Source organism: Euleptes europaea, chromosome 5 (genome assembly GCF_029931775.1).
Source record: "Euleptes europaea isolate rEulEur1 chromosome 5, rEulEur1.hap1, whole genome shotgun sequence".
NCBI lineage: Eukaryota > Metazoa > Chordata > Lepidosauria > Squamata > Sphaerodactylidae > Euleptes > Euleptes europaea.
The window spans coordinates 56,394,128-56,421,148 of NC_079316.1; the positions used below are offsets into that span (position 1 = coordinate 56,394,128).

Consider the following 27,021-nt stretch of genomic DNA (forward strand, 5'->3'; position numbering starts at 1 on the left):
GGAAAATCTCTAGGGAGGAAGGGAGGATAGGGAAGATCCAAGACTGTCAGCTGGCAGTTAGCAGGATCCGAGCCAATAACTTTATATACTCACAGCAAAATTAACATGTAGGAGTGTAACTTACAAGTTGGTGATCCTTTGTAACATTCAGTTTTTGAATATCTCGGGCCTTTTGGTTGAGATCATCAATCTGCATCTGAATTCTTTTATGCTCCCATTCCAACTGGAATATCCCTTTCCGAAAATCTTTGCTTTCTACCATGCTGGCAACTTTCCTTTCTCCCTGAGCCTAGAAGAAAAAGAAGTCTGTCTTGAGTAGTATATGCTTTTATGATTTATTTCTGGAAGAAGGTGGGCTGGAGGCCAATCTACATGTTAAATTTTGTAATAAGTGGGGACCAGGTACCCTAGACCCAACTTCCTATCCCCACAGCAATTGTGTGGAACAGCATTTTAAAGATCCGCAGGGACACAATTCAACTTGGAACCATGGCGTTGTGGGAGGATGGGCTCCTGTTTCCCCCTCACTGTACAATTTTCTTGAGCCAGAATAGCCGGGGAGGGAGGGGGGAGTAATGTGCTCCATTTTGGAAATGCATGTATCCATAATGTAGTTTGGCCCAAACTCTGATCTAATAAGGGGAAGCTACAACCCTTTCAAAGGTACGTTTTTGTTCCTTTAATGGAACATGTTAGTTTTGAAACCACCTTTTGAGTCTTTTGTCCCATTATCTGGTAATGAATCAATTAGTATTTCATAATAAATTCAAAGGGATAAAATCTAGTATGAAAGATCTGTAGAAGCTCAGTTTCTTTAATAGAAAACTATAGTTACCCGGATAGTGCTGTTCAGTTCTTCAATGATGCTCCTGTTGATAAGAATAGCATCTGTGTAATTGGGGATTAAATTGCTGCCATCTAGCTCCACCTGCCCTTGTTTAAAGAGAAACTGGATCATCAAATTTAACTGATAGTTCATCTTCAACTCTCGAAGCCTACAAATGCCAAAAAAGAGATATGTTTTCAATAAATGAAGGTATTTACCATGATCAGAATGAAACAAAGGACAGCGTCAGAGGCATTTGCTTCTTAAATTTTGGGACTGAGCATTTTTAAAAGCCCATGGTAGGAGAAGAAACATGAACATATATTTCTCAGTGGAAAATCCCAAGATAATTACATATTTATTTAGCATAATAGCTAATCAGAGCCTGGAAATGAGATTAAACATCAACTCATAGTATACCCTCAGTGACAGAAAATGATGGGCATTAATTCTTCTAATTTCAGAAGGCTGAAGGAAGCTTAGGTTTACTGAGTTGTGCATTCTGTATGGCAAGTATATTCATGTCTGGATGACACTTCTCCATTTATCTACAACAGAACCACTCTGGGAACATAGCCAGTTTCCTCTGGATATGTGTCCAAAGACATTGGGTTGGGTCCAATGCAGAATTTCTGCAGACAAAAGAATGTCCACCTATGGAGCACAACTTTCTTGCCTCCCCCCTCCTACTGTAGTCCAAAATGTCCCCCATGCTTTTCCTGTGGGTCCCTACCTCAAAAAAGCATTTTGGGCTGCAGTAGAAGGGGGGAGTTGTGCTCCTCAGGTGGAAAGTTGTGCTCCGCAGGTGGAAATCCTTCCATCTGCAGAAATGCTCTGTTGGATCCAAGCCAATGTACTTAATTTGGCTGCCTTTTGTGCTGAAGTCATCTGTGGTACAGTTTTACATTTTTAATAGGGTAGTTCTAAAATGTCAGTAAACAAGAACACAAATGGATAAAGCAAACTTACAGATTAAGCTCATTGAAGATTTGCTCGATGTCTTTCCGTACCTTCTCGTCATCCTCAATTCTCTTCTGAAGGAAGGTCTGCATCTCTGCTAGTGTCAGTGCTTTCTGTTTAATCTAAGCAAACAGAGAAGACACTCTTTCAAACATGTTTACTTTGCAGGTGGTGCAGATTACCTCATTTCTTGAGCAGGCCTACCTGTATCATACACACTTCTGAATGTTTACACTTTCACATGCTTTCAGACATTGGTTTGTCTCCAGTGCATCACAAGTGGTGCAAAGCTCATGGGACTTTCCTGTCTACCCCCCCCCCCCCGCTCAACAGGTGCCTTAAAATTATGTTTCTGGGAATCAGAGGACCTTCATTAACAGAATGACGGGTGAGGTGGGGTCTGCAGTGGGAGAGAATTGGCAAAAGACAAACATGTACCCTGCCAATGGAATGGCACTTGGGCCAGCAAGCAATGATAGAAGGACACAAGTCTTTAAACAACATTGATTTTGCATGACAACAGCTTAATCATTGTTTTGACTTCACCAGGCTTTTTCTATGTGGTTGTTGGCGATTTGAAGAAAAGGGGTGAGATCCTGTGAAGGATTTGCATGAATGGAGGGTTTGTTTGTTTTTTGGTGTTTTTTTATTTTTATTTTGCTGATTCTCCCCTCAAGCTGCAGAATTTTGAATCCCCTCTCACAGTGTTCCCGGAGGGGTCTCCTGTCTCCCAGGATCAGCATTTTGTTCTCTGTGTGTGGTGGGAGTCTATTCCACTGAGAGAAATCCCTTCTATCAGTAGGATTTTCCCACAAGATCCATTCCAAGACCTCTGTGTATTAGTCTAGAAATAGTAAAAAGAAAAAAATGAATTGGAAGGCATGGCGCCTCCCTAGGAGTGTGATATTTTCAGATTCAGTTTTATTGGACCTAAAAAATTCCGGAAAAACTGAAAAAAGCCGAATACCCTTCCCATTATCGGCTTTTCTTGGTCGTTTATGCATGGGTACTTTCACTCACATTCGCCCCTAGTCTGTCTCAGTTGTTCCTTGGAGCTATGCATGAGTTTTCCATCCATTAGAGATGACCTCGTTGCCAACCTTTGCAATGTCCGGGTATTCCCATTCCTCTGTTAACTCGACTCTTCCCTCTCCTGAGCTCAGTCAGGGTGAAATCCCCATTCATAAGGCAAAGTGCAGAACATGCAAGCTTGGTTTCTCTCACAGCCAGTTACAAAGCAGCATGACCAGAGGTGGCGATTCAAATACTTCCTGCTTCCTCAGAGCTCTTTCTGAGCACAAGAAAGGCTTTTTAAAACTGAGGGTTGGATTTCTCCCCCCCCCCATTTCAGATTGCTTCATTTTTGTTGTTGTTGTTGTTCTTAAAATGCTTTTTGATGTAGCAAGTGGGTTTGGGGGGATTTTCTTTCACAGCAAGCACTACAAGTAAGCCAATTACAAAGCAGCATTTAAAGGGGTGGGGACGTGATTTGAGCTTGGAGACTGCTGGTGCATAGATTCCCAACAGGAAAGTGTGAGTCCAGCCAGCAACAAACCTCAGGTAAAACTCCCATGCATGAATGGCCTTTGTCTTTTTTCCAGATATCCAATTTTTTTTAGCTCCATTAAAGTCTATGGGAAATATTTTTGAGGCTCTGGGGGGAGCTTTTTTCAAGGTAGAAACACCAAATTTGTAGCATAGCTGCAGGTGACCCTCCTTAGAAGAATCTCCAAGTTTGGTGACGTTTGGGTCAGGGGGTCCAATTTTATGGGCCCCCAAAGGGGGTGGCCCCATCTATCCAATGGAGTTTTCAATTGTTTCCAATGGAAGATAGGGTACTGGGCATGCTCAGTCCAAGCAGTTACCCTGAGGGACAGGGAACTGAAATTTCCGAATCCTAGCTCTTTGTTTTGCAAAGCCCTTCATAAACTATGAAGTAGCACGCACACATTTCACACGTGTCTACAACAATACCACATTGTATTGTAGAACAATAGAACACGTATTTCAAATATAAAAATAAAAAATATTTAAGAATTAAAAAGTATAGTGGAAATAAATTTACCTACCTGTTGTTCACTTTCAACTTTGGCTCGTCTAGATACACAGAAACGTTCCCAGATGTTATGGTCAAGGCCCTCTGGTTTGTTTTCAAGTTCATCCATTTCATCGATAGCTTTCATTAAATGGGCATAAGCATCCTGAAACGCTTTGACAGAGCCTGGCCGGTCACCATAGGGGTTAGGGGTATCATGTACAACCTTTGTCTTGTGAGCCCTTTCATGATGGAATACAGCAGACAAAAGAAGATTAAATGTTTTCTGTTGTGTTGTTTATGTGTACAGCAGTGGTATAAGGGCATGTGTCAACAGGGTCATTTTATGGTTGAATTTACTCTGAAGGTTTGTTTTTTGTGGTATTACCAATTAAATCCTCCCCCATGTTTACCCTTCCATTTTCTTAATTTTGCTTTTTGAAATTCTGTGCACTGACAGGTCCACATGACTCCACATGATGAAACAGGATATTAATATGAGCCTCTAATTTTCAAAGCTTTAAGCCCCTTGTTGATTCTTATGAGGATTTGTAGTTACTCACACACCATTCTCCCGTGAACCTGGTACACTATAGTGATATAACTTGTACTGTTCCCCCACCCACCCCCCAGCAAAAAGCACTCCAGCTGTGAGGGAGGAGGAAATGGCAGGCATGAGGGGAAATGGAGGTAAAGAGAGTCTGCCTGTGTGGAGGCCTCATTGCATTGCAGCACAGTGGTAAGGAGAACGCAAACAGAGAATCATCCTGGTGTGAAAGCAACCAGGAGTGTCCCAGGTTGAGAAGGGCTTTAAAGGGCAACACCAGCACCTTAACTCGCTGGGGAAGAAGGATAGGGAGGCCAACATAAATGACAAGTTGTAGCTGCCCTCAACTGTAGGCCTGGTGGAATAGCTCCATTTTACAGGCCCTGCGGAGAGCTCTGATGTCCCACAGGAGCCTGGTCTCTTGGAAACGGCATTCCACCAGGCCAGGGCCAGGGCCGAAAACAACCTAGCCCTGGTTAAGGACAGCCTCAAGCTCTTTGGGCCGGGAACCACCAGAATATTGTTGCTTGAGGATCATGATGCTCTCTGGGGGGTTACCAGGAGAGGGGGTCCCGAAGATGTGAAGGTCCCAGACCATATAAAGCTTTAAAGGTCTTATGTACCCAAATCTGAAGTACATTTTTCCTTTTCTTTTTTTTTCTCTGAGGGTCAGATTATACATAGATCAACCCCACTTAAAGTACAATCTTTTGGGACTTACTTAATATAGGATCGCTCCAATTTTATGTGATGACGCAACAGCAAAGTTAATAGGCAAGAGAAGTAAAATTAGTAGGTTCATTTGTTCATTCCCATTTCAATCACATGGAGTGGGAAAAGGAAGGCTGAATGCCTGAGATAAGTAAGAGGTGAAAAGGATACCCTTGTCCTTGATATCCAAGTGCAAGGCTTTACAGTACCACCTTAAGCAGAGTTACACTCTTCTAAATCAACTGAGTTCAACTGACTTTATAGAGCTTAATTGAGGATTGCACTTTTAAATCACATGTGATTGAGGCAATATAGTTTAATCCACCCTCAAGCACACATTATTTTAGTGCTTTAACTCAGAAGTTATATAAATTCCCATACCAGGTTTCATGCAAACTCTACAGCTGAGACATGTGATAAATCTATAAGTAATTAAAGTCAACATGTGATTTCCATCTTACCAGTGCAGATACACGTGAACACATGAAGGTGCATAATACTGAATCAGACCCTTGGTCCATCAAAGATAGTATTATCTACTCAGACTGACAGAGGCTCTCCAGGGTCTCAGCCAGAGGTCTTTCTCATTGCCTACTGCCAGATTCTTTTAACTGGAGATGCCAGGGATTGAACCGAATGCCAAGCAGATGCTCTACCACTGAGCCACAGCCCCTTCCCTAAAGCGGCACTTTATGTCTGTCACTACAATCAAGGTTTAATAATCATCTTCAGTAATGATTCTAGGATTATGCTGTCCTAGTTGCTGATTTTGAAGCAGGTAAGTTATAAGAGGGCAGATCCTACCCTTATCCTCAGCCTACAACTCCACTGAGCAAAGTTTGAAACCTTCCACCAGTTTAAGGAGCCTTCCTCCAACTTCCTCACAAATAGGACAGCTGCTTAAGTTGGAGGAAGGCAGGATCTATACAAGTGTTCTTAATAAGACTGTGTGGACTATATTTTTTCCTATGGTGGAAAAAAAGCAAAGACTTTTTCAATATGGGTGGGAATAAAGAAAAATCTTACCTAGGCCGACGTTTGTAAAGTTTGAATAGTTGATCAATGTGATGAATCGGAACATCAGGAAATTCCTTTTTAAAACCACGTTCCATGAGCTAAGAGGAAGCAGCAAAGCACAGCTTTATGTCAATTAGGACTGAGAGTATATACCTGCCCCAATTCTGAAAGGCATGAGGAGAATAACATTGAAGTAGGTTTAGATCAAGGAGTCCAGAATCCACATAGACAACCACAGTGTACAACATGGAGCTGACAGCTGAGTAAAATATGTACAGAACCCAGATTCCCAAGTAATCTTTTAGGAAATATTGTATTTCTTTTATTATTAAACTATTTATAGTCTGCTTTTCCCTGCACAATCCTGGTTTAGAAACATTGCCCTCTAGTTGTAGGTGATTTCTGGAGAGTCTTTGAGCAAGACTGCCTGGCAGTGGAACAGAAAGACAGGTGAACTCTAGGAGAGAAGGGAGAGGGAGAAAAAGGAAAGTGACTAAGGGTGAGAGCGAGTGGAGGTGTTTTCTGAAGAGGTGCTGGATTTCTACTGTAGTTCCAGAGAAGGGGCCATGGCTCAGGGTAGAGCATCTGCTTGGCATGCGGAAGGTTCCAGGTTCAATCCCCGGCATCTCCAGTTAAAGGGACTAGGCAAGTAGGTGTTGTGAAAGACCTCTGCCTGAGACCCTGGAGAGCCGCTGCCATCTGAGTAGACAATACTGACTTGGATGGACCAAGGGTCTGATTCAGTATAAGGGAGCTTCATGTGTTCATGTGATCAAGAAGACAATGTGGAACAGATGATTGCATTCAGCTAACTGGCTGAAAAGGGGTCACCTTCTGGTTCCTCACCACTTATAACACTTCTACTGTGAACAAAAGCAGTAAGCAAATCGTCTCAACACTAGGCAAAACTAGATGGGTCAGCAACACCATTTTAGGGGAGAATTTACCCATTAAAAAACTGCTGTGAGGGCCTAATTCTGATTGTGTGTGTGGTGCAGTGGCAACTAGCAGACTTGTTTCCTCCCCCTGAGCTTTTTTAAAGTACTGAAACAACTGTGGGTGAGCGGTTTCAGCACTTTAAAAGGTGTGAAGGGGGGAAACGAGACTGCCTGATGGTGCTGTGCCATGAGCCCGATCAGGATTGGGCCCTCGCAGCATTTTTTTAATGGGTAAATTCTCCTCTAAAATGGCACAGGTGGTCATGGGTTGGCCTTGTGGTCACCATCGCATCTTGTTTGGCCCAGTGATTCTACCTGCTGTCATACAGAGAAAGTCTTCAGAACCTTCCTGGAGGTTCTAAATAGGGCCCAGAGACTAAAGGGACATTTCTTCCCTCATAATTACTTTGGGATTACTCAACGTATTGTTTTTAATAATCGTGTTTTGTCCAAGACTTCCAGTTCTACACGCCTTTTCCTGACTTTAAATAAAAGTTGTGTTTAAGGATAATTATGTGGCAACCACAACTTTGTGACCACTTACAGACTTACAACCCCTTCCTATTAAAGTCTAAATGGTTGCATTCACTAAGGTTGGCTTTAGTATACACCATAAAGCAAGACAAAGCAACCGCTTGCTGTCAATCAAGAGGGGACAGTGGATTGTATCCTACCACAGGTTAGCTAAGGGTCGAGCCTTCTTCCAGCAGAAGAGGTTCTTGTGGAAGGCTCCTTGCACTACAGCATGGCTCCTTATTTAGCTCAGCAGAGTGGTAGGAAACAACCTGGGCACACAATCTCCATTTTACACGCGGGGGAAGGAAGAAGGAGATGAATCATTTTGACTTTTAGACAACCACTAATCTCACACTTCATTTTTGAAAGAACACTACCGTAATAATATATTTGTTGTAAGTTATCTGTAAGCCCTGTAAGTAGAAAGCTGGGACAGAAATATTAAATATCTTATAAAAACCAATCCAAAGATTGCATGTTCATTAGGGGGTTTAATTAATTAATGTTATTTATTTTAAAATTTGTACCCCACTCCATTTGTACCCCAGAGCGGCTAACATCCTGAAACATAATATACAATAAGTCATTGATACATTAACATATATAAAATTTTGTACAATTAAAAAACAGTGTTTCACTTACCTGTAACTGTTGTTCATCCAAGGTCTTCTGTGCAGGCACACATTGGGACTGCGCATGCGCAGGCCTGCCGCCGGGAAGATTCCAGAGCTTCTAATGGCTAGAATAGGGGGCGCCGCTCCATCTGCGCATGCGTCCGTTTTCCCGCCGAAACGGAGCCCTCTAGCGGCGGCGCCCCCGTATTCCCTCAGTTCTTTCTCCTGCCAAGTGTATCTGTAAGCAAGCATAAACAGTAAGAAGCTCACAGTGGGGCAGAAGAGAGGGAATGTGTGCCTGCACAGAAGACCTTGGACAAACAACAGTTACAGGTAAGTAAAACACTGTTTTCGTCTACAGGCTTCTGTGCAGTCCCACATTGGGAGATTATATAGCTACTCACCAAGGAGGAGTGAGTGAGCTGTTAGTTAAACAATGAGTGTAAGACTGCTCTCCCAACTGAAGCATCCTTTCTACTTTCAGCATCCACAGCATAATGATGAACGAAAGTATCCGGAGAAGACCAAGTGGCTGCTCTACAGATATCCTCTAAGGGAACACCACACCGGAAGGCTGCAGACGACGACATTGCTCTCATAGAATGTGCCCTGAGCGAGTCAGGACATTGCACCCCGGCTTGTTGGTAACAGGTCTGGATGGTCTGGACGATCCACCTGGATAAAGAAGCAGAAGAGGCAGGCCGACCCTTCTTGGGTCCCGCAAAGCAAACAAACAAAGAATTGGACTTTCTAATATTTCTTGTACGCTGCAAATAATATAATAAAGCTCTTTTGATATCAAGAGAATGTAGGGTCTTTTCCGCTGGGGAAGAAGGCTGAGGAAAGAAAACTGGTAAGGAAACAATCTGGGTTAGATGGAATTTGGAAACCACTTTCGGTAAAAACTCACAGCTGGGCCTCAGGACTACCCTGTTTGGGAAAAATTGAATAAAGGGTTGAGAGGCCCTAAGTGCCGCCAGCTCACCCACCCGGCGAGCTGAAGTTATAGCCACTAAGAAACAAACTTTCTTAGATAAAACAGAAAGAGGGACAGTGGCAACAGGCTCGAAGGGCGTAACATCAGTCTGGAGAGTACCAACGATAAAGACCATTGGTCAATTTTCTTGGGAACCGGCGGAAACAAATTGTTAAGGCCCTTCAAAAATAATTTGGACGTGTAATGTGAAAAAAGGGGACCGCCCTCTATCCACATATGGAAGGCAGAGATGGCGGCCATATGTACCTCAATAGAAGATGTAGCAAGGCCTGTCTCCTTCAGCATCAACAAGTATAAAACCTTGGGTAAAGGGGCTGAATGGGGCAGCAAACCTTGAGCCTTAGCCCAAAAAAAAAACGGTACCACTTACAAGTGTAAGAATAACGGGTAGAGGGCTTCCTAGCACCAAGTAACACCCTCAAAACATTATTAGAAAAACCTACTCCAGTGGCCAGATGCGCCAGGCCATTAGTTGAAGCCTGTCGGGATCTTGGTGAGGAATCCCATTGTGGGACAACAGATCGGGTACAAAGGGGAACCAAAACCATGTGTCCTGCGAGAGGAACATGACAGTTGTGAACCAAACTTGTCTGGGCTAGAAGGGGGTTACTAAAATGCAACGGGTCTTGTACAACTGGATCCGTTTGACTACGTTCACAAGGAGGGGTAAAGGCGGGAAGGCGTAAGATAACCCTTTGTCCCAAGGGATCGCGAAGGCATCCCCTATGGAGAGTGGGTCGAACCCTGCCCTTGAACAAAAAATTGGCACTTTGGCATTGTCTTTGGTCGCGAACAAGTCCACGTCGGGAAAACCCCAATGAAGAAACACCTGTTCTAGGCATGGCCAGTTCAGAGACCATTTGTGATGAGGTGTGAAATTTCTGCTCAGATCATCCACCAACACATTGCTGGAACCCGCAATGTGTATTGCCTGCAAGGTAACGTTGTGCTGATGAGCCCAATCCCAAATCCTTGTGGCCTCCCTGCACAGAGATTAGGAGACAGTGCCCCCTTGTCTGTTGACATAACACAGCACTGTGGTGTTGTCTGTAGGAGAATGTACTCGTCCTGAAGGAGGTCTGCAAAAGAGAAAAGAGCATACCAGATAGCTCGTAACTCTAACAAGTTAATATGTAGGGAGGACTCAGACTGAGACCACTGGCCTTGAGCCAAACAGTCGTCACAATAAGCGCCCCAACCTAGCAAGGATGCATCAGTAGTTACCACCTTAGTGGGAACAAAAACTTCGACTGGGACCCCAGATGCAAAATTCTCAGCCCTAGACTACCAGGAAAGTGATCTAATGACTGCCCTGGGGGTGGAAAACTTCTTAGACTGTGCATGAATGTAAGGATTAAAATTCCGAACAAACCAATTTTGTAATGGGCGCATGTGAACCCTCGCATAAGGGACAACAGTTGTAGTGGAGGCCATCAAACCCAGGAGTACCTGGATGTCATGTGCAGGACGGAAACGGACAGCTTGGAAGCTAAACACCAGTTTTTTTACGGTGTGCCGTCTGTCATCTGGTAAAAAGGCCTTACCGAGTGAGGAGTCCAGGATGACTCCTACGAATTGGGTAAGCCTAGTGGGGGTCAACGTAGATTTCGTGAAATTAACTAGAAAACCTAGGGTCTGTAACAAGTGAAGTGTAGTTTGAACCTGAGTATGTACTAGATCCGATGTAGGTAATAAGCCAGTCATCAAGGTAAGGAAAAATGGAAATGCCCTGAGATCTAAGGTGAGCTACGATCACCGCCATACATTTGGTAAACACTCTAGGAGCAGTAGAAAGACCAAACGGGAGTACAGTGTACTGGAAGTAACGACCCCCAGCCTCGAAGTGGAGATATTTGCGATGCTCGAGAGAGATTCCAATATGGAAGTAAGCATCTTTCAAATCAATCACAGCAAACCACCAACCAGGATTCAATAAAGAAAGGACATGGTGTATGTCAACATCCGAAACTTTTTAATAACCACAAACTTGTTCAAACATCTCAGATCAAGAATGGGCCACAGGCCTCCATCTTTCTTTGGCACTGAAAACAATCTGGAATAAAACCCAAACCTCAGGGAGTCCATGGGCAAAAGTTGAATTGCCCCTTTCAAAACCAATTCCTGCAAGGCTTGACCTAAAGAAGGCAACGGCAGGTGGGAGGGGCACGGTGGGGATGAAAGAGGTGGTAAAACAACAAACTCCAAACCATAACCAAACTCAATTATGTGTAACACCCAACTATTGGTGGTGATAGCTTGCCAGACCGACAAAAAAGGGGCCAGGCGGTCACCAAACTGAACTGTGGACTCCCCCTCCAGTCAGAAAGCAGGTTTCTGGCCCTGCTTGGGAGACGAAGGCTTGTGTCCAGAATTGCGAGGTCTATTACGGCCACGCCTATTCTGCTGGTAAGGTTGGTAGGGCCTGTTCTGCCAATACTGGGTTTGGTATTGCCCTTGTCGAGGCCCACAATTTTGAGGTTGGCGAACTCTGTAGGAAAAACGAGGTCGCTGGAAGGTAGAAGGGGGAGCCGCCGAAACCCCCATGTACCTGGCTGTTTGCTTTTGAGTCTTCAGTTGTTTCAATGCCTCATAAGTTGAGGTGGCAAATAAAGTTTGCCATCAAATGGCAAGTCCTCAGCACTGATTCCTTGTCGGAGTCCGATCCACTACCCTGAACAGAGAACTGGGAGTCTCCAGCAGGGCTGGAACGGAGGGAGACCTTGGAACGGAGTGGACCATGGAGCCGGTTGTGCTGGTAAGGTGTTGGGAACCAAGGCATACCATAGGGGTTCCATGGAGCAGGGTTCTGCATCGGCCATTGCTGAGGCCACCAAGCTTGTGGACCCATAGGCTGTTGAACTGGCATGGATCCAAGCACCTGTGCGGAAGTAGAAGGCTGGTTCAGGGCCGATGGCATAGGAGGCAAAAACAAACTTTGCCAACTCCAAGTCTGACACTGAAAAATCAGGAAAAACCACCTGGGAACCGGGAGACTCAGAACCCAATTGAGGCAAGGGGGTTCTAGGAGGAGGCGGGGTACTTGGTTCCTCCAACCCTGTCGGGTCCTTAGCGTTTGGAACAGAAGAAGCCGCGGTAGTGGTCTTAGAGGCTTTAGCAGGCTTAACAGGCTTATCCAAGTGCTTTGTCTTACGCTTAGCCTTCTTGGCTGTAGGCTCACTGGCACCCTTCTTCAGAGCCTTGGACTCAGTGGAGGCAGTGCGTTTGCGCTCCGAGGGGGTTGGATCCATAGCCACGGAACCGACAGGTTCCAATACAGCCAATTGCTCACACCTGGCTGAAGAATTCGAAGCTGGCGTCTTTGAGCCTAGCAAAGCCTTTTCATATAGCCACGATTTGAGCTTATCCGCTCTGGCAGTTCTGGCTCTGGGCGTGAAGAGAATACAAATTGTACAAGCTGCCATATTATGGCCCTCATCCAGACAGTAAACGCAAAGAGTGTGATCATCGGACTTCGGCATTTTAGCACCGCATTTTTGACATTTTTTAAAGACCGCGGCGTCCGACGACGACGTTTTAGAACTTTCCGAAACAGAGTGTAAATACGTCACCAAAAATCAGTTGAAAAGACTAGCGAAGCTAGAACGGTCCTTTCCCGAACGGCGGCAGAGAAAGAACTGAGGGAATACGGGCCGCCGCCGCTAGAGGGCTCCGTTTCGGCGGGAAAACGAACGCATGCACAGATGGAGCGGCGCGCCCTATTCTAGCCATTAGAAGCTATGGAATCTTCCCGGCGGCAGGCCTGCGCGTGTGCAGTCCCAATGTGGTTTGCCTACAGGCTTCTGTGCAGTCCCAATGTGGGACTGCACAGAAGCCTGTAGGCGAACCATTATTCTCTAGCTCTAAAATCCAGCTGGCACCAGTTCATCAGCACAGCCCAGAGGAGAACAATCAGGATCCCCAATCAGATCAACTCAGATGAAATGAGGGGGAGGGGAGGGAGGCCAGCTACGATGGAAACCATTGCTACCAGCAACCACAGGCCTGGCAGAACATCTCCGTCTTACAGGCCCTGCAGAACCACACCAAGTTCCGCAGGGCCTGGTCTCACTGGATAGAGTTCCACCAGGCCGGAGCCAAGGCCAAAAATGCCCTGGATGAGGCCAGCTTGACACTTCCTAGGCCAGAGACTACCAGCAAGTTGTTATTTGCAGAGCATAGCGCTCTTTGGGGGGGATATACCAGGAAAGATGGTCCCACAGATACAATGGTCCCAGACCATTTAGGGCTTTAAAGGTTAATACCAGCACCTTGAACCTGATCTGGTACTCCACCTGGAGCCAATGCTCCATCCCAGAACTCTTCTATTTACTCACCAATAGCAGTTAAAAGATTACATGGGCCATTTAATACTAGAATTGCTATTGAAATAAACACGGTTTCCAACACCTGGGTAGGACAGATGAATAAACTGCAATCTAGTTAATTTTAAGTACTTGAATACAAAGCAAATTAGTTCCATGGAACAAAAAATGACTAACAAGCTTCAGTTCTACAGCTTCAGACAGGCTGCTCTGTAGCTCTAACTTTAAGGTTTTTACTTACTTTGTCTTCAGCAACTAAGATGTCATAGGACTCTCTGTAAGAATCCACTTGTGCTCTGGCTGCCTTGACTGCATCGTTCGTCGACGACTTTAAAAAATAAATAAAATGGAGGTGCTTTGGGGATATGATGGGCCAAGTGAAAGACATGCCCTGACCTTACATTAAGATTGCAATCTTTCCTGAGAATAAGCCCCATTAAATAACATGTTACTTATGTCTAAATAGACCTGCTTAGGCTTGCTCCCTTATACTGATAGGAACTGAGAACAATTTATATATATTTTTTGTGTGCCATCAAGTCACAGCTGACTTATGGCGACCCCGCAGGGTTTTCAAGGCAAGAGACGATCAGAGGTGGTTTGCTATTGCCTGCCTCCGCATCACCTGCCTGGTATTCTTTGGAGGTTGCCCATCCAAATACTACCAAGGGCCAACCCTGCTTAGCTTCTGAGATCTGATGAGATCAGGCTAGCCTGGGGCTACCCAGATTAGAACCAATTGATATGTAGCATACACTGTTTTCTACACAGTTTGTTTATGGGCATTCATTTCCTAAGGTAAGAATCTTAAAACTCAAATATTTAAAAATTGACTTTTCCCTATTTTTTAAAAAAATAGAGAATCCAGATCCAGGTTATAGGAGGTGACCATGGACAAACATCAACAGGGCCCAAGGTGTACTTTCAAGAATGTTGAGCCCCACTGGCAGTATGTTAAATAAGTGCCAAAATAGATCCCGACATTAGAGAGATCCTTTATTTTAAGAAGCTATGCTGGTCTGCTAATTTGATTGAAGAAGTGGTACTGGCAGGAAGGGGGTATTTAACCTTTCTTCCTGTGCTACACTTCTCAAAGCTACTAATACTCCAGTGAGAGAAAATGCAGGCATTGTACAATATCCTGAAGGTAGGGATTTACATTGGGGGAAATTAACACATGGGAAAAAGGAGTAATCTGACCATCACCTCAGTACTGCATCCCAGATCAAATTACCAGTCACACAAGTCTTCTTTTAGGTAAATGCCTTGAAAGGTCCAATCATGTTTCTCAAGGGGCACATTTCTATTGATTTAGGGGATGATTTGTTTGTAGACGGGCAGATCTTTAATCTCAAACCTAACTATTTTCTCAAATTCAATTTTTTTTACCTTTTCTTTCCTCTTTTTTTCAAGATAGTGACTGAGCCCAGCTTCTCTTGTGCTCAGCTCTTCATGCAACAGCAATGAGTACAGGAGGTTGGTTATTTTGAGTTCTTCCTATAAGATTTCAGAGGTAAAAGTCAGACTACTGTTGGTAGGGAAAGTGCACTGCAAATCTGCAATCTCATGCTCACCTGGTATATAACCATTTCTGACTTGACTTTTTTCTCAAACAGCCTGTTCATAATTTCGTCAAATGTTTGTGTTGTTTCCTGAACAGAGCTTTGAAGTTTCCTCAATTCAGTTTCCAGAATCTAAGGAAGAGCAATATTCAGTGTCTTCATCATGAGTGGATTTGTGTAGACCATAGCAAAACAGGGAACCCAGTTCTTCTACTGTTGTGATGGGGCCCGTTAGCTATGGTTTTAGAAGGCTCCAAGGTGAAATTTGATTTGCCATCACCACTTCTAGTCAAGGGTCTCCCCAACAGCCTCCTACCTCCTACCTCTCCACTTTATTTCTCTGTGGCTACGTCCCTGGCTGATGAGAGCAGCCTGGGACGAGGGCAGTCTCCAATTCTGCATTGCTTTGTTTACTCTATCCAGATCCACCCTGTGTTATGATTCTAGATAGAAGAAGAGTTGGTTTTTATACCCCACTTTTCTCTACTGTAAGGTGTCTCAAAGAGGCTTACAATTGCCTTCCCTCCCCACCCCCAAACAAGCACCTTGTGAGGGAGGTGGCACTGAGAGAGTTCGGAGAGAACTGTGACTAGCCCAAGGCCACCCAGCAGGCTTCATGTGGAGGAATGGGGAATCAAACCTGGTTCTCCAGATTAGAGTCTACTGCTCATGTGGAGGAGTGGGGAATCAAACCCAGTTCTCCAGATTATAGTCTGCTACGCATAACCACCACATCACAGTAGCTCTTCCTTCAACCAGCTGGCTGCTTGCCTACTTCTCTCCCCTGCCTCATTCATTTAGTTTGGCCAGATACTATCTCCTATCAATCAGAACACATCCCAAAAGTATACTAACTTCCCAACAGCTTTCATTATATCTGAGCCAACATTAGGATCCAAAAGAAATTTGGTTGACAGCAAGGGCAGATGTTCACATTCATGAACCTAAGTACAGGAGTGTGTGTTGTTCAACTCAGGTGGCCATCAGGAACCACACAGAAGAGGACTGAATGCTTAGGGAGCTGGTATCTTTACTTTTTGAAGATCCATAGCAGGGGATGGAATAATCTCAGTTGATGCTCCTTTCCTGGTGTGATCTAGGCTTAGTATTGCGGGATGTTTCGCAGTCTGGATTCTATGTCTCACAAATATAGTGAGAACAAAGGGGAACAGGATCATTGTTGCAGGTAGATGCTTTCTATGTTTTTCTATTATGGAATGTATTTTATGGGAATAATGTTTGAAGCACCCTGCAGGAAAACAGCTGGGAGTATGGTTTATGAGAATCAGTGGGACTAAATTGAGGAGAATCAGGGATAGGGGCTTGTGGATTTCATTAAAGGTCCCCACCTTCCCTCATAATGTGAGCATTGGTCTCAAGGTACTTCTTGTTAGTTCCTGTGCTTCTTTTAAAATAGGAGAAACATCACTTTTTTAGGGGAAAAATCATGATTCTAGATGGGTATGTTTGTAAGAGCAAGCTTGAATGTGTGATGTTTGACTATTTAAATATGAAAAACTCAGAGCCAAACTATACATAAACATTTATCACATCAAAAAGTAGCCATGCCTAAGCCAGGCTCTGAGAGTTAAGAATTCTCAGTGTCACCCAGAGGCAGTCAGAGAAAGCTGGAGGGAATGAGTCGAAAAGGAACAGGAATGCAATAGCAGCTGGCATCTGATTAAGTGAGCTCTGACTCACAAAATATTATGCTGGAATAAATCTTGTTAAGGTGACATGGGACTCCTGTTTTATTCTGGTGCTTCAGATTAACATGGCTACCCATCTGGAAATATCCATCCTGTCTCTCTACTTCTTGTATTTCTCCTTTACGAGAGCCAGCATGGTGTAGTGGTTAAGAGCGGTGGACTAATCCAAAAAGCCAGGTTTAAGTCATCATTCCTCCACATGAGCGGCGGACTCTAATCTGTTGAACTGGGTTGGTTTCTTCATTCCTCCACATGAAGCCTGCTGGGTGACCTTGGGCCAGCCACAGTTGTTTCAGAACTCCCTCAGCCCCACCTAGCTGACAAGATGCCTGTTGTGGGGAGAGGAAGGGAAGGCGATTGTAAGCTGCTGAGACTCCTTAAAAGGTAGAGAAAATTGGGGTATAAAAACCAACTCTTCTTCTTCTCCTTTAGTAGTGAATGTGTGTTTGGGGTGGAGCACTGACAATGACCATAATGCTGAGAGATTATTAATCCAAGAGACAGACGCAAAGGCAACCACCTCTCTCTGCTGTCCCTAGGGAAGCCCATATATGGGCACTTTTGAAGTGATTAATGTAGCATGTACCTATATGTGCAGTAACCAAAAGCAAAATAAGAAGCACATGTGCAGGCACACTCCTTTATTTTACTGACAAATCATATTAGTTTCAAGCCCATTTGTTAATTGTGATTTTGAATATTTGAGGGAAGCAGTGCCAGGTGTCTTGGTTCTCCTTGTTGCCTGGAAGCCTGGCTAATCACACGGGAATTGTCTTCCTCCAGTGGATCAGGTCCCACCAGTTTCATTGGAACTGTCCATTACAGGGAAAAGAATGGCCCAGTCACAGACTGGAAGATGCAGAAACAACTGCCAAAGTCATCAGACTGCAGCAAGGCTGATTCTGGCAAGATGAAGAAATGCAAGTGGGCTGTGAATCCTTTTTAGTGTGATCCTCTCCATCCTGAAGGGGAAGTTAGTCTTGCACCATTCCTGCTGTCCTAATATTGTTGTGTTGTCAAAAACTGTCCACACCTCTTTACTTAAAAATAGGCTGATATTATGGATGGTTTTTTAAAAAAAAATCTACCGGCACCAAATACTAGATAAAGCTAACTAAAGTTTTAACTATTATTTTGTCTCACATTAGTTAATCATTTTGGTTATTTGCAAGACCATCTGATTAGGTAGGAAGATTTTCTTCAAAGAATGCACAACCCAGACGATCTTCTTCCTGATCATTTTGTTTCTGTTTACCTTTCGGTGCTTCTCTCTTTCTTCATTCAGTTCCTTCACTTTCTTCTCGTATTCTTTATACATTTTTTTCTCATCTTCACTCCAGAGCCCCTCTGGTTTTGCTACAAAAGGAGGTGGTGGAATCTCCTGAACAAAAGAGTTTCACACAGCAACATTAGATGTGTATGGAGCACTACAACAGTTACAGACTTTACAGCTGGAGCTTCTAAATGTTATTTTAAAGTGACACCCAGCGACGGGCAGTTTCTGAAACTTTGCTGTATAGTCCCAAACCACTAGAAATTAATGCAGAGAGGTTGCTGAATGTCACTCAGTGATGGGGATTGCTCAGATACACATATGTACTGACCTTTTCTCTCTTCCCCACTTGTGGAAAGTATCAGAAGAAGAGACAGATCCTACCTATCTTTTCTACTTGCAGAAGATTTTTTGATCCTTCCCTCCCACTGCCCCCTGTTCCACCACTGTTTCTGGGATCCCCAACCTCTAGGGACACAATTTCAGGAGATGCGGCAGGGTGCCACTGGAGGAAGAAAAGTTTGTTTATGCAAGAATTGCTTTGCTTGCACTAGACAAGATCAATTCTATAGCACTTCTAGCATGATAGCAGCTCTGTTTGTTTGTTTGTGATCTTGGGAGGTAATCTCAGTGCTCATAAACTCTATTTTAGGGGAACCTACAGGGTGGTGTCTCAAATAATCTGAATAATATATAAGGGATATTCAGGTATTTCAGACTGACTGAATTATAGCCATAAGCAGCAGCAGTGGCTTCAGTTTCTAGGAGATGGACACAAAGATTCCATATCTGGTTGTCCTCTCTCTGTACATGCATACCAGAGACAGACAAATGGCAAATCAGTTGCATTTATAAATGAGCTGTTCACACAAGATCATCTCACAAGATAGTTATTTCGTATTGATTGATTCAGACTGAACACCAGGCTCCAATTATAGCTACACCTAGCCAATTCCCTTTTTTGCTACACACTCTAGGGCCTAATCTGAGTGTTAATTTATATGGATCAGGTAGCCCTTAATGTGTTTTTGTTAGTCTCTTGTTTCTAATCTGGGTGACTGAAGCAGTGTGAAGCAAGAAATTTGTTAATTCAGGCCTACTTGTAAGACAGAAAATGCAGTCATTCTCTTGGCACGACTGTAACAGTTCTGGTTATAAGGTTAACATTATATTTCTTTATAGTCATGTCAACCCTCCCCTTAAGTGCAACAGGGAAACATAACTCACCATCTTCAAAATGTCTTCTTTTTTGACTTCAAGGACTCCGTTCATCATATCCATAAGCCCACGTTCTCTTGCTCTGTCCCCCTGAAAATAATGGCAAAATTAACAAGACAGCAATGTAAAGATAAAGCATGAGATCAGAAAAGAAAAAAATATTTATATAGAAAACAAGGCACTACCTGAGCAGCAAGACGCCTTTTATGATTAATCCTAGCCATAATTTTTTCTTTTGCTTTCTGGAGTGGGGTCAAGTACTTCTCTGTTTTGATCTGTAGAGATAAAAGAATCACATTCAGCTTTTCTGTGAATAAAATTGACTTAGAAGTCACTATTTTTCCTAATAAGCATAATAACTTTCTTCCATTTCCTTAGTACCTCTGCTTCATAGCAATGATGTATTCTCTCAGGCCCTGTGGATTCTGTACCAAAAAAGATCCGCATTTTGCAATTACAGGAAAATACTCAAGGTCCCTTAATTCAGATTAATTATTTTGACAAACTATTTAACTATTTAAACCCTCTCTTATACACATAGGCTGCAGGATCAATAGTGGTGAAAGGGCAGAGAATAATGTGAAGGCATAGAGTGTTATTCCACCTCTGAAGTAAGCCAGGTCTGGGTCTAATACTTGAAGGAGATATCACTTTGTAACCTCATAGATACTACTGTTAATTATATCCCTTATCTGAAGGTGGAGTCTCATGGCTACTTTGCATTCACAAAGCTGCAGATTTCCACATGTACGATGAATTCCTCACCCACATTCTTTCATTTATATGATGAGAATGAACCCAACATATAAAAGAGTCTAGATGCTTGTAAAGAAGGAGCATGGCTGCAGGTTCCTGGTATTTTTTTGTGGCCGCTGTGTGTTATTTCCAAAGGAATACTGCAAAGTACAAAATGCAGAAACACTGGCCGCATCACAGTGTAAAGCCCTAATTTTTATGCATTTTGTCCTTTCTTGTAACTGCAGTAACTCATTTCAAGAGCTGGGCACTCTTCACTATTTAAAGAATTTAGTTCCTGCTTTGAATATTCCATTATATGTTACACCGGGACTTTTGGTTTAAGAAGATTGGTACTTCTGTCCTCCTCCTCAGTCGGAATATTTCCTTGGTTTACTGTAAGGTAGCAAGATGATACAACCTCTTTGAGAGAAGCACTCTGGGAGAAAGGAGAAACTAGTCACTAATGACCTCTGAATCTAAGGGGCAGCAGAACAATTAACTAGGCAATAATAAAAGCTACCTTCAAAACTAACAAAATTTTATTCCAGCCTAAACTTTAATGAATGACAGCCCACTTCTTTAGGTAATCTAGTTGGGGAAATCTTTTCCTAGAATACCAGCTGGATCCTGTGAAAGATTTCTGCTGATGGAAGTGGGGATGATTTCCACTGATTCTGCACTCTCCGGGCAGATGGCCAACTCCCCCATCAAGCTCGTTTCTGAAAGGGGGGGTCCCCTGTCCTCAGAGAAGCACTTCAGGGGATATTTGGGGCTACAGAAGAAGGGGGCTGGCAAGAGTGTTGTGGAAATGTTTGGCAGGATCCAAGCCACCATTTTATTTATTTATTTACTTCATTTATACCCCAACTTTCTCTCCAATGGTGACTCAAAGGGGCTTACATCAGTCATTCCTCCTTTTTACGTCTTTAAGGTGACAGAAGTTCATTTTTGCTACAACACAGTAATGGGGCTACCTCTCTGAATTATTAACTGGGCAATGTTACAATACTCCTTTAACTGCCTCCTAGGCCACAGAGATCCTTACCACCACCACCACCTCCTCTACTTTGCTACATGCTATTTTACCATCCTTTTTTCAGATTATCATCTAACAATAGTTGGTAAACACTGGTTTTACAAAGGAACGTGAGAAGATTCAACAGAGGCAAATTTATTTGTGTGTTTCCATTACTACCCGGGGGCAAAGTATACATTGCAGAGCACTTAAAATGATATTCTTGTTTACAGTTACATTGTATAATGGTTACTTCTTTCATGATGACACAAGATTTAAGAGAAGAATGTGTGTGTAAAGTATCATCAAGTCGCAGTTGACTTAGGGCAACCCTGTAGGGTTTTCAAGGCAAGAGATATTCAGAGATGGTTTGCCATTGCCTGCCTCTGCATGGGCTGAGAGAGAACTGTGACTGGCCCAAGATCACCCAGCAGGCTTCATGTGGAGGACTGGGGAATCGAACCTGGTTCTTCAGATTAGAGTCCACCACTCTTAACCACTATACCATGCTGGCTCCTAAAAGAGGTTTTCAAATTACATTTCCACTACCAGTACCTAAGGTGAGAAAGATCTGTTTTCCAGATACCTCTGAATCTAGGACTTTCAGATCTCGATCTGGTTTCTCGTTATCTGTAAAAGTTGCCTCCCAAATCTCCTCCTGGATATTCAGCTGGTTCAGGATCTCAGAGATCCTTACATTCCTTTCCTTAACACGTGCAATCTCCAACTCCTTCATTCGAGCGACTGAGTCAAAGTCAGTATTAAAAGCAGTTTTCACATTATAAATAACATCCTGCAATATCAGACAAAAAGATGGCATTATTTCAAGGGTTACTGGTAAAACCTAAAGCCACATATTAAAGCTTATATGATGATTAACAGCAGATCTAAAAATAACAGCATAATCCTATGCACTTTTGTTCCATTGTAAATCCCTGAAGGCAATTGGCTTGGACTAGAGTAACTGCATAGGATTACATTGTAACTGACTAATTGTTTCTAGGAATCATGCTTTGTTGGTTTCTTCTGATGGCCATCAGTTGGAAAGAACGAGGAGGGACGTTTCAGACTGGAAAATCCAACCGAGTTAGACTATATAGGTACCTGGTCTATCATTAACCGGGCTGATGCATATAGGTGATATTTGGCCAGGGTTGATCAGGTGCTTTTGGCTACCATCATTTGAACCCAAGAGACTATTTCTTTCAGTACAGACTCAAATCTCTCTTTGCAAAATCACCCTTCAGTTTTCTTTGTTCTGCTTTAGGAATATTATGAAGCTTAAAAAGTTGCATGGTTTCAAACAAATGTTGATCTATCGACAAGTATCAGCCACGTCAGTGGCTGTTTCTACATGGGGATGATACTCTGTTGTGCCCTCATTGCTATTACAAATGCAAAGGCATTCACAGTGGCAACAGAGCACCCTCACAGAAGTATACTCCATGTTTCCCCCAGTATTTTCTCGTGCCCACCATACTCATCCTCCCACACTGCCAGAGAGCATTTTTGCAGGCTGTTTTTTTAAAAACTATATAGGTACCTGGTCTATAAAAAAAAGTACTAGATATATTGTTGTAGTGCAACTATATATAACAACTACTGGTGAAAAAAACTGGCAAAGACACTGGTGGTGGTGGTGGTGGTGGATAATGGATGAAGGGACACAGAGAAGAAATGGTGCCTATGTGGGCAGGGAGGTACCTTGCTGTCTATATGGTGGGCAAACTTTCTTTGACTGTGATGTTTCCATAAAGATCAGAGCAAGCAGGTTTGGGAAACAGTGAAGCAAACAAGGGGAAACCACAGAAGGAGAATGATTGGAGGATGATATTGTTGTGAACACTCAGAAAAGACCCTGTTCCAGTCTGAGAACCAGAACACAGCAAATCCTCCATGTACAAGCAGCCATTATCTAAATGATGTCTGCATTCTAAAGTTCTTATATTACAGGGGGTGACTAAATACTGTTCATGAACTAAGAAATATTTATGAAAAGGTACCCGTAGTAATATAATCTGATTAATTTTCTCTTCCCGAGTGTGCATTTCCATTTGGGGATATAAAACAGATGTATCTGCACCAAAGCGGGAACTCAGGCTTCCTTCCAGAGCATGCACTGCTTCTTCATCCCGTTTCTCTCCTTCTTCTGCCTTCTCCCCTTCCTCTTTAGTGACTTGAACATGAGACTCGAAATCAACAATATCCCTTCGAAGCTGAATGCATATAGTAGATTTTAAAATGTTAAAATATATGTACATAGGATGTCACGATGAGAATGTTGTATATGGTATAAACATCGTTTCATAAAGAATTACAACTACAGAATTACAAAGCCGACTTCTGTAAGGATAGAGTACTATGAAATTTAAGTTTTGGCAAATTTGATTAGTTCACATAATTCAGATAGGAAGATAAAAACTTGCTAATTTTTTGAAGCATGCATTTTCATTGGAGATGCTTACTTCATCAGGTGCATGGCCCAGTTTGCAGGTGTTGCATGCTTTGGAGGTAGAATTTACCATTCTTTGGCAAATATGGAGAAAGTAGCACAATCCTAGTGAAGGAAAACTGAAGAGGAATTCTGAGACAGCAACTCCCTGCTCACAGTGGGCATGAAACTAAGAAGCTGCCTTATACTGAATCAGACCGTTGGTCCATCACAGGATTGTCTGCTCAGACTGGTAGCGGCTCTCCAGGGTCTTATGTAGAGGTCTTTCACATCACCCACTACCCAGTCCTTTTAACTGGAGACGCTGGGGATTGAACCTAGGGCCTTCTGAAGTCAAAGCAGATGTACTACCACTGAGCCACAGCCCCTCCACATGCTGTCCTAATGCTAATTTTGCCATCACAAAATTCTGTTGGAATTGCAACAGGGAGCTAAATTCTAACCACAGCAACAATCAAGACAGACAGAATGATGATGAACTGGTAAAAGCATTTATGGATGAAGACACTGATCTTGGTGCTTCATATTATCTGTTTACAACAGGATGTGGAAGAAGTTAATGTTTTGTATTGGTATTGCAATGACCTTTAGCTGATGCATGAAATGAAATTAATTGAGCTCCGGACAGACATTAGCTATAAACTACTCCAATGAAACTGAATTTAATTAACTCAGTTCTGTTATAGGGCATCAGGGCTTTTAAATGCAAGGCTTTTGTTCAATGTACCCATGTCAACCTGGAGAACATCTGTGAGAATGACCTTGCATTATGAGATCACTATAAACATTTACACATGGGGATGGGGACATTTTTTTGATTCCACCTTCCGATCTGCCTTTTCAATCTTCTTCATATGCAGAATTCTCTCCAAGAAGGCCAGCTCTTCAGGGCTTCGTTGTTTCATAGGGTAATTCTGTACTTCACATGGTAAGTGGAAGCTCTGTGGAAAGAACAAAGTATTACCCTGGTGAAGTATGCTATCATCCTGTTCTTCAACAGAATGTGAAAGATTTACATGGATGCCTGTAAAATCAAAGAAGAGCAATAAATGAACCCAGAGCTGGCTGAATGGGTACAATCCACTGGGAACATCTTCAACACTGATCCATTGGATATTAAAAAGTACCCACAGCCTTTGGATGTTCTCATGTATTTTAGTTTTCAGCTGAATATATTTCTATTATTCTACAAGCAAATATATACAAAAACAAAACCGAACAAACATCCCGAGCCTCCTGCTGAAACAGGACTTAAAACTTGGTCTTGATTAGAGTTGCTGACTTCCAGGTGGCACCTGGAGATTTCCTGATATTACAATTGATCTCCAAATGACAAAGATCAGTTGCCCACGGAGAAAATGGTGGCTTTAGAGGGTGGACTCTGTGTCATTATACCCTGCTGAGGTCCCTTCCCAAACCCCATCCTCCCCAGGGTCCACCCCCAAAATATTCAGGTATTTCCCTACCCAGATCTGGCAACTCTAGTCTTGAATATTTATAGTTCCTTCATTTAAAGAAGTCTATGTAGTCACAATCTTCCTGGTTGTGTCCATGGGGTTGCATTTCATTCTCTACTCCTCCTCAGTCCTCCCCTATACAGAGCATACTACATGACCTCAACTGGGAATTACAGTACTGGACAATGGCAGCTGGCAGTGGTAGTATTCTCTTTCTTCCGATGCTAAGATTTGATGAGAGAAAGAGAGTGAGAGGACACACAGCCACTGATGTAGTGTCCAAGAGAAATAAATAAAGTTATAATAGGTCGATAACGCATGGCCATTTTGTCTGGGGATTGTCTCGCAAATGTAGTGAATCTCAAAAGTTAAAACGCACACCCTATTCCCACATGTGTGATCAACCCACCTTCTAGCGACACATTTACGGGTTTCCCTGTTGCTGCCTTGTCGTGATTTTAATGGAAGTTTTGCGGCAAATCCCAGTGTTTGCTGGTGCATTTTTGGCATCCAGGTCGACTCCCCAGCCCCGACAGCAGCAGCCACCACCTCCACCAGTAGAGGAAGAGTTCCAGAGCCCGTGCCTCTCTATCTCCCTCGTCCTCCTCCTCCTCTCCCCTCTCCGCACAGCAACTCGCTGTCACCGTCTTCACCCACCCTCCACCCACAGAGGAAGAGTGTTAGAGCCCATGCCTCTCTCCCCCCTGCCCTTCTCCGCCTCCTCCCTATCCATTCAGCAACCCCAGTTGGGTGGAGGCGTGCCTTTTCGACCATGCATTCAATTTTTTGAACGCGTGATTGAAAAGCGCACAAGGGGGGGGAGGGGTTTGCAAAACTTGCTTGCCATGCATTAACGGCCATAATTGCCAGACCATTGTTCCTTCTATCTCTCTACCGGTTTACTACCAGAAAAAAACAAGGGCACACACAGCTGCAAAAGCAGTGTATTGTGCTTCCCCTGCTAAACAATTCAACACACAACAACCCTATGCTTGTGGTTCACTTTTTTAACCTAGCACAACTGTTGGATTGTGCCAAAATGTTCGCTAGATGAAAAAAATTACACTTGGTTTCAATGATAATTTGCAGGAGTTCTGTAGCCATACAGATAAGCAACCAAATCCTACTGGCAATTCTATGATTACTGGGCATACATCTTGCAAAATCAGTCCTGTGTTCTACAGATCCAAGAATGTTATTTCTGACCTTAAAAGCTTTAGTAGTTTTAACTTAGGACAAAAGAAAAGTATGAAAGAAAGGCAAAAGAAGTTACCCTGACTGAGCGACCTTTAACAGACATGGCATCCCAGCAGTCTTCTTTGATGATCGCACGTAAATAAGCATTGGCTAGATTTTCCATCTCTATATCCTTCCTTACCTTTTTTTAAAAATTTCAAAGAAAGCAAATGAGGAGGACAGAAATTACTGATCATAGACATCACAGTACTTGAAATTGTAGGAACATCCCAAATATTAACCCCCTATCATTTCACTGGAAATGAGGGTGAAGTGGTAGGATACATAAAAGACCAGTTTGAACATTTTACAGACCATATATCTAAATCATTCCTTTCTTCCATCTCAGTGGGATTTTGGTGTGTAACTATGTAGCTGTTGTCAATATAATAAAGCAAATGTCTTGAAAAATATGGCTTATAGTTGCAATTTTCTGCATGGACACATTCCTGTAAGTACATTATCAGGCAGTCTGGATGCAAAGATGCACATTATCCAAGGTCCTGCTCCCCATCAGCTCCATTTTTCTTCCCTCAGCCTCTTGCAGACACCATTTTACTTGTTGCAGCTCTCATTAAAAAAAAACACCTCAAAAACTCAGCTGCTGGGGTAGGAGGGAAATGACAGCAGGGGAAGGGATGCTTTCTGGATGGCTCAGTTATGAATACCTCTGCATTTGCAGCAGCAGCAGAAGAGTTGGTTTTTATACCCCACTTTTCTCTATCTTTAAGGAGTCTCAAAGCAGCTTACAATCACCTTACCTTCCCCCACAACAAACACCTTGTGAGGTAGGCGGAGCTGAGAGAGTTCTGAGAGAACTGTGACTAGCCCAATATCACCCAGCAAGCTTCATGTGGAGGAATGGGGAATCAAACCCG

At 43.2% G+C, this 27,021-nt stretch overlaps 1 protein-coding gene across 1 annotated transcript in view; it reads right to left on the reverse strand.

Annotated features, from left to right (window-relative positions):
- The window catches only part of CFAP43 (cilia and flagella associated protein 43), a 75,880-nt gene that overhangs the window by 4,702 nt on the left and 44,157 nt on the right, over positions 1-27,021 (reverse strand). The window contains exons 22-36 of the mRNA XM_056849802.1: positions 26,181-26,285; positions 24,275-24,391; positions 23,002-23,214; positions 21,585-21,791; positions 19,431-19,520; positions 19,255-19,335; positions 18,010-18,135; positions 15,058-15,177; positions 14,873-14,980; positions 13,725-13,811; positions 6,106-6,194; positions 3,856-4,063; positions 1,796-1,908; positions 836-995; positions 125-289 (exon numbers count right to left, since the gene is read on the reverse strand). Of these exons, the coding sequence (XP_056705780.1) occupies positions 125-289; positions 836-995; positions 1,796-1,908; positions 3,856-4,063; positions 6,106-6,194; positions 13,725-13,811; positions 14,873-14,980; positions 15,058-15,177; positions 18,010-18,135; positions 19,255-19,335; positions 19,431-19,520; positions 21,585-21,791; positions 23,002-23,214; positions 24,275-24,391; positions 26,181-26,285 (1,989 nt within the window). The remainder of the gene's footprint in view (positions 1-124; positions 290-835; positions 996-1,795; positions 1,909-3,855; positions 4,064-6,105; positions 6,195-13,724; positions 13,812-14,872; positions 14,981-15,057; positions 15,178-18,009; positions 18,136-19,254; positions 19,336-19,430; positions 19,521-21,584; positions 21,792-23,001; positions 23,215-24,274; positions 24,392-26,180; positions 26,286-27,021) is intronic.